General features: G+C 43.7%; 1 protein-coding gene across 1 annotated transcript in view; it reads left to right on the forward strand.

Annotated features, from left to right (window-relative positions):
* Positions 1 to 4261, forward strand: part of LOC136433715 (potassium voltage-gated channel protein Shal-like) — a 27078-nt gene extending 22817 nt beyond the window's left edge. The window contains exon 2 of the mRNA XM_066426163.1: positions 1297 to 4261. Coding sequence (XP_066282260.1) covers positions 1539 to 2774 — 1236 coding nt within the window. The 5' untranslated portion in view covers positions 1297 to 1538 and the 3' untranslated portion in view covers positions 2775 to 4261. The remainder of the gene's footprint in view (positions 1 to 1296) is intronic.
* Positions 4262 to 8063: the final 3802 nt, after the last annotated feature.

The following is an 8063-nucleotide window of genomic DNA, read 5'->3' on the forward strand; positions in this document are numbered from 1 at the left end:
CCGCGGGCAAGCCAGTTGCTAAGGTCTTCTCCTTGTCTGTGTCTTGAACACTAGATATTCACGTAGAGACACGCCAAGATTAGTTACTCAAGTAACTGGATACAGATTTGAAATAGTCAGGCGTTTCAGAGAGCATCCGCTGTCTTTCGTCAGTGACACTGTGTAACTGTGTCATTCATGAAGTTCATGATGATAAGTGACTGACACAGTGACAGAGTATCAGTCACTGTGTCAGTCACTTATCACCTGGATGTCTAACCTTCATCAACGTACGTAGATATAGTAATCAGGGTTGCCTATGCATTCGTACGAACTTCATGAATGTATATGCCGCCTAGCATTACGTTTTGTCATGTGGCCCATGCAGCAGTTGGTATAAAATGCGTCTGCTGTTTTTGCATACTGATTCGTGCGTTTTTCATAAGATTCGTGCGTTTTTGTATATTCAGTGTTTTCTGTTTTTTTCATAAGATGCTAACGTTTTTCATAAGATTGGTACATATTCCTTTATTAGTGATCCATTGTGCTTCGTGCGTTTGCAATAAAATTTGTACGAATTGCACCTTTCAGCGTGTCAATGCCCTCGTATTCACCCCAGTACCATGGCTGTCTGAATTTACGGCTTTGACAATTCCGTACCGCAGGTGGTTCCACATCATAGTCGAACGCGCTCGCGATGATGAATCTTCACTATTGTGCGGCGTCTATGGCAGATTGTGGTACTGTCAAGATTGACCTTAATAATGTTTGTAGTCATCTGAAGATTTATACGGCCAGATGGCGATATTATTAACAACAAGAACAAAATAATGTATTATCTATTAATCGATAGTTATGAATTTTGAATCATCGTTGTGGAACGCAATTTGTCTTCTGTCTGCATGATATTGCTTAACCTAGTTGTAAGGTTCTACCAGTAAATCAAGGAATATTGTTGTTGAAAACACACAATGGGGTCCAGGCATGTTCATAGAGAATTATTTAGCTTTGTTAGGATTAGGATACACTCTTTGTGCAAACCAAACCGCTGATCATGGCCTCAGCTGTGTCCTCATACGACCTCATACCTATATTGCTACTATAATATAGTTTGTCGTGAATAGTGATGTCATGTTTTCTTATGTGCTGTCTCTCCATTTGCTAGTTGAAGCTCTTTGAATGGTGATGTTCATCCATCGTAGTCGATGATGACCTTAGTCGCTCTTGTGAATGGTAGATATTGAATAATGCTGATGCCAATGAGGAAAATTCCATAAGAAGCCAATTACTCAGACTGCGTGTTTGTATTTTCCGCAGGCCGTGTAAAACAGCATCCACTCGCAGCTGGCTCCTCACAGATGGTGTTCAATTGACGTCGTCAGGTGCCTTCTTCACGGCTTCGCGAGGCGTACATCGCAGCGGTGGTGACGAGAAAGAACATTTCTTCAACCTTCACGAGTATGTCAAGATTTTAAAAAGAAGATATAGCCCCGGGAGAAATCCGCACGTCGTTGCTAAACCTTGATAAGTTCGATGAGCTCTCCCGGGCGGTGGTCTACATGTCCGCACGGACGGCTTGCGAAGACGTCCGGCTGGTCTTCAACGTGAACGGCGTGAGGTTCGAGGCCTGGAAGAGCGTGTTGGAGCGGCACCCCGACACTCTGCTGGGCGGAGAGGAGAAGGAGGGGTTCTACAACATCTTCACGGGCGAGTACATGTTCGAGGACCAGGACCCCGACCTGTTCAGATACATCCTCAGTTACTACAGGACCAACAAGCTGCACTTCCCCCCTACCGGCTGCGTGCGGAGTTACAACCAGCAGCTGTCCTTCTTCGGCATCATGCCGGAGCTCATCGACGACTGTTGCTACGAGCACTGGCGTCAGAAAAATGCCAAAGAGGTGACGCGGTCCAAGATTAGGAGACCAGGAGAGTTGGCCTTGAACGGTGTGCTGGACCAAACGTGTCGAAAGAAGATGAACGATTTGCTGCAGGTTGCGGTCCAGAACCAGACAGCGACGGACGTGCTGAGGTACCTTGGCTGCTACTTCGTCCTATCGGCGGTCATCTGTACCATCTTAGAGTCACTCAAGGTAACGGAGAACAAACGGTTCCGGGAAACGTACCACTGGATTTTTGACGTGGTTGATCCCTTCTTCACGGTGTTTTTCTCGGTGGAGTACATTCTGAGGGTGTTGCTGGCACAGAGCTCCCTCCAGTTTGTACGGAGTGTCAGCGGGGTCATCGACCTTTTCGTCATCCTGTCGTACATCTTGAACTTCCTTCGGGGTGTGAACAGCACTGTCAGATCCATCCTGTCTCTGACTCGTATCTTCCGCACCCTCAAGATCCTGCAGTACGCGAAAGTGTCGCACGGGGTACGCTGCTTGTACCACACGCTCAGAACCCTGGCCGGAGAGCTGGTGTACCTGATGATCGGCATCGCCCTCGTCAGCGTCACCTTTGCGACTATATTTTACTACTTCGAAAAGCAGGTTCCCAACACGAGCTACAACAGCATCCCGTCGTCCTTCTGGTTCACCATCGTGACGATGACCACGCTGGGGTACGGGGACCTCATTCCGATGACCCCGCAGGGAAAGCTCCTGGCGGGAATCTGCGCGCTGGCCGGGGTCATCCTCATGAGCGTGCCGGTCACCATCATCGTCACCACGTTCAACAGGTGCTACAGATCATCCACCTTCAAGGGAACCGATGGGGACGGCGACGACAACGAGTCAATGGAGCCTTTCAGCGTGTCAATGCCTAAAAGAATACCGGATTCCGCACGTTAGTCAACAGTGTACTTAGTTGGACAGGAGCGGTTTATCATAAAGACAACTGAAGAAGTGTTAGCATGAAAGTTCATCTTTGTTGGTAGACGATTTTAAAGAAAAACGAATCAACTTTCTTACAACAGAAAAGATTGACTCACCGAAATTTCGAAAACGTTTGCTTAGCATCCGGGTTCTCACTTATCTTGAGGAAGACCAGAGAACTGCAAAAGTTCGGCAAATCATTATTTGTTTGTTTGTTTGTTTGTTTTGTCATTTTTTTGCTGTTTTGTTTTAGCAAAGTTGAATCGTTTTTCTATAACTTAAGAAGTGATTGTAAAACGACAAAGCGTCAAAACGTACATCCACCGTGAATGTCACTTGGTAGAAGAGTGACGATAACGCAGTCTCAGGTCAATAGGGGCTATGTTTGGAGTGTTTAAAATACGTCGTATACAACTGATCATGTCTGTTGGGGCACTCCCACATTCATCGAACGATAGTTTTTGGACAGAAGGACATTTTAGGACAATGTTTTATAGCTGTCCTGTCACTGAAGAGATTGTCGTCGACTCTTGTTATTCGTTGTTTCTTCGATGGCCTTGTTGAAAAGAATACGACAAAAACCTTATGATGTATGTGACCGAAATGAATCCTTTAATGAATACATCCTCCGGACGGCCCCCACTTGTGTAAAACATATGGTTTGTAACTTAAATCTAAATAGCTTTTCTGTGAAAAGAATTTGTGTGAAATGCAACAGTTGCATCCTTCGAGAACTTTGTGACGGTGAAGGCTCAGCCCATCCCGATAGCCGTTAACTTGATGAATTAAAAGGACGATTACTCAAGATGTTGGATACAATAGGGTAACGTTACATGCGTGATGTAGTTATAGACAGGTCTGATTGCATCCATGAATAGTTTCATCAGGACAGTAAATCACTGGGTGTGAAGGTTCTTTGTACACAACCAATAACAATATCCTGCCAATGTTAGAACCGGCTAGTAGCCTGAGGAAGGTACGTACCTGATTGACTAAGGCAAGCGTTGGCAGGTGATTATTATCGGTTGTGTACAAAGAAAACTACTCAGCTTTGATTGCAACTGCTGGGCAGATATGATAAGGCTGTGAGGGTTTATCCCCGCTCACGTCCAGGAGTAGTATGACGTCTACGTCGACCGTTCTATGATGAATAAAATAGTCTGTTTTTCTTTCGATGATGATTGTGCACAAAGCCTTTCAGCTAATTGTTCAGAGTTTCTAACGGCGGTATACGTTGTGGTGTATCGTGAAACTATAGGTTATGTTTGTTTAGTGATTCTTCTTTTGCAATTTGACAATGAAGAAGGTAGATACGATAAGAGAAATTGAGAACATTTTAAAAGATTTACGATTTGACCTGGCATTGAGCGCTGATGGCTGATGACGGTGATGACGGTGATGATGATGATGATGAGATGATGATGATGATGATCAGTGCACATGAAAATAAAACATATCAATCACACGAATCTTGCGTATATATTGTGTTGGCTCAAGACTTTCTTTGTTAGAAGATTCAGAGTACAGTATAACTTTTACTGTAGTAACCATCTATACACAAGGATCGCCTGGCCATTCTGGCCGCATCTTTGGCCGTACATTAGGTTATCTTTCGCCCATCTCTAAGCATTGAGAATCCTGTCTACCATGGCCATTTTCTTCACGTCTCTGGAGTACTTTCAATCCAGGCAGCACACAAATATCATTAGGCTTCATGAACTTAATACACCTTTCTCACGCGCCGGACATGATAGAATGAAAACGAGGCCATTGTGGCAAACATTAGACCGATCACAATTACCAGTTCAGCCAATGATTGCATGATAATTAGAAAATCGACCAATGAGGACGTGGCTGAATGCTTTTCTGTGAGTTACACTAGTTATGATATTGATAACTGGATATCATATATCAAAACTTAGTGTGATTTGAGAGGAAAAGTAGATCTGTAAATTATTATCTTTTGTTTCTTTGCCTCGTTGGCCTCGTCTTCATTCTATAATGTCCGCCGCATGAGAAAGGTGTATACAATGTACATAGCCACTGTTCTCTACCCAACTTGTGCAGAAGAGAGAGGAACGACATCGATCAGATTATCCTGGTCAGCTGGACTCCAATGATGAGAGTATGTGAACACATTGGACACATTTGTCCATACAAAACTTTCCACTGTTCAGGTAAGCGCTGGGTTTGGGTTTGCGTTAGGGTTGGCATTTCGGCTAAGATTAGATTTTGCTCCTCGCATTGTTAATTAAGTCCATCAAGCACCAAAGATCAACACCCGGAATCTTAAAAGCCCAACCTGATGGTTAAGTAAATTATTGCAGGTGAAATTACCCTTGAAGCTGTCAAAATCACATGGGCCGCCAGATGTCCCCACTGCCCACTGTTTTGTTTGATGACCCAATGATCGAAATGCCTCCACTATACAGCTCATAGTAGTACAATAGCTAGGAGAAAACGTCAACCTGATGAGTCGGTCTCGCTTGCAAACCCAGTGAATGTGATAAAGTCCGCCTGTGAATCATACGTAATGTACTCCAGTTGGTTTGTACTGCTTATCTACGTACTTTCGTGTATAAGACAAACGATAAAAGTCCTCAAAGGACCGCTCAATCATTGCTTTTGGCAAATAATGGGAGTGAGGATCACTACAAGGGTTAGATGACTGGCGTCGTCTTAGGATATCTGAGGACGTCCAGACGGGACAGGTGCGTCTGGGGCACGTTTGGTCGCACCCCTGACTGAAAACGATGAAGACACACGCATCAGAAGACTAAACATTTTTAAAATATCCAAGGTAGAGAATTGTCAGGATTCTTGGTATTCTGGTCAGCTATGATAATTTGGATCGACTTCAATACAAGCAATACGAAAGGCGGAGGCATACATGCAAAGTGAGCTAGAATTCATTGCGCTCAGGACCGAATTGTTTAAGAAGTCATTACAAAATACCCCGACCTTTACACATTCACGGACGAACAAAAAGCCACGTTCCTCTTAAAATCACAGAGCCCACAAATTCTAGAGAAGTGGGTCTTTTCGTCTTCCACTGCCTCCATAAAAGACGTCAAACCCATTTTGTCTAGATATAGCCAACACTAGTATTAAGTAGTCTACTGTTGCAACAATGTCAGCCCCGGTTCACTGTCACATGGATGTTTTCCCTATATTTCTACAATGTACTTGCAATTAGCCCTGGAGAATGAACTTGCAATTGCAATAAAACTTTTATGTATATCATGCTGTTCAGATAGCCCGGTGATGTTTACACCTTATACATGACTTCAATGTTGACATGAGAAATCCAGATATCCATCGAAATTGTAAGACGCTAATCACGGAAAGCCTATTGCTCTTCATATCATTCCCCAGTTGCCATGCCTGCAAGTGAAGCAGTTCCGCTGTATTTCCGCCAGACGGCGCTTTCGAGGCAGGGTCTATCGCAACACCCCTGCCACACAGCAGAAAACTGATAGTCCGCTCGTCAAGTTAGTGAGTTCTAACGTGCACGGAGTACGCCCGGGGTTCTCTCGATCATCGTGTGACTTTTACAGATCCGCCGATGTACGCAGGTCCCCGAGCCTCGACCAATATGATGGGGTACATTTTCAGGGGGAAAATACGCTCGGATCTTCGGCGATTTTTAAATTCGGCGACCTTTTTGCGATCAACAAATGCGGCCGAAGCTCGACGACTGTGTGACAGGGGCTTTAAAGAGCAACATGAAGGTTTTTCTTGTTAAAATGCAGTTTTGTCAATCGGCCACTTGTTGCCAACGCCGGTTATCATGAACAACAAATATTTTGAGGCATTGCTAGATTTCACCACAACATTCCAAAATAGTGAAATTGGTAACTTTTTGATCACTCCGACGATTCTAGGCACGAACGTGCGACGTTGTTTCCACCATTACTAAATCTTGTTTTATCATAGATAGACCACTATTTACCTGTGAGAGGTATATTTCCTATTGAAAATTATTTATTTGTAGATATCAGCCTCATCATGTTGGGCTATTTGCCCAGGGTAATTGTACCCTACTTCTCCAAGAGTCTCTATCTGTCAATCACGACGTTCTATAAGTCTTGTACCTGGACCCCGAAATCACGAGCAAGTTGAGCCACATAGGATTGTCGAGGTCGGCCAACATCTGTATATATTCATATCTTGGTGTCCATAGAATGAGGTCGCTGGCTAGTTCGCTAGTCTTGACCTGTGTAGCAGTGCCCATCGAATCTACCCCTCCCCGTTCTGATGGTTACAGATAGAGTATGGATGTTTGTAGACTAACTCACAACTTGAGCTTTCTGCGGTATAAAAAACACGATTTAAGCACCCTTGCTTCCGTGTCTTATATATTCACAACGACCCTATGTAATCATGCAAGTGTGGGAGGGCAATTCTGTGCTGAAGCCTCCAAAGTAAAACGCTTCATGAATCAACCAGCAATCACCCTTGTGTCGGGCTCGTCAACTGAAAGTATTACTAGTTTTTATACACACGCGTTTATGGATAATTCCTTTGCAATAAAACGCCGCTTAAATTCAGATGGATCTAATATTGCTAGTGGAAGAGCTCATGTGGTGTTACTTATAGCCCTATTTACAACTGAAGCTGAAACGTCACACACAAAAATCATAAACATGTATCTCAAATCGAACTTCCCACCTAAATCTAATAGCGAAGAAATCAAATCTGATGGTGAAACAATAAACTTCAGATCGGCCCGCACTGCGCCGTCCGTCAAATATTTGCAGATATATATTGATGGTGGGTGGGCGTCAAGTTCCATCAGTCCGGCGGAGCATATGCTTAAAGTTTCATATTTACGTCATCTCCTTCTTGGCTAATGAATATCACGAGATAACGCGCATATTCATCGACCTTTGAAGGAGCCGTCAAGGTCAATGATGATATATTTACGCACGTCTAACAGATGTTCTATAATATATGACGGAAGCTTTGTCGTCACGTGACGAAAATAGAACGTTAAGTGTCGCCATTACCAAGTACTGATTTGCTTAAATCGTAAGTAAGTGAGTATTCATGCCTTCAAAGGCTCCTATAATAGGATCTGAACGATAGATAGATAGATAGATAGATAGATAGAAAAGTTACTGTTTTGGTAATTTCCTTACAAGATAAGTTGGATCTGTTTTACCAAACTACAAAGCGATATTCACGGAGTACAAATGTGACGTCGTCGTGTGGTATAAACGTGTTGGCAACTGTGCACTTCCCATCACCGCTTGACTAGGAAAT

The sequence above is a fragment of the Branchiostoma lanceolatum genome, chromosome 4, assembly GCF_035083965.1.
Source record: "Branchiostoma lanceolatum isolate klBraLanc5 chromosome 4, klBraLanc5.hap2, whole genome shotgun sequence".
Taxonomy (NCBI): Eukaryota; Metazoa; Chordata; class Leptocardii; order Amphioxiformes; family Branchiostomatidae; genus Branchiostoma; species Branchiostoma lanceolatum.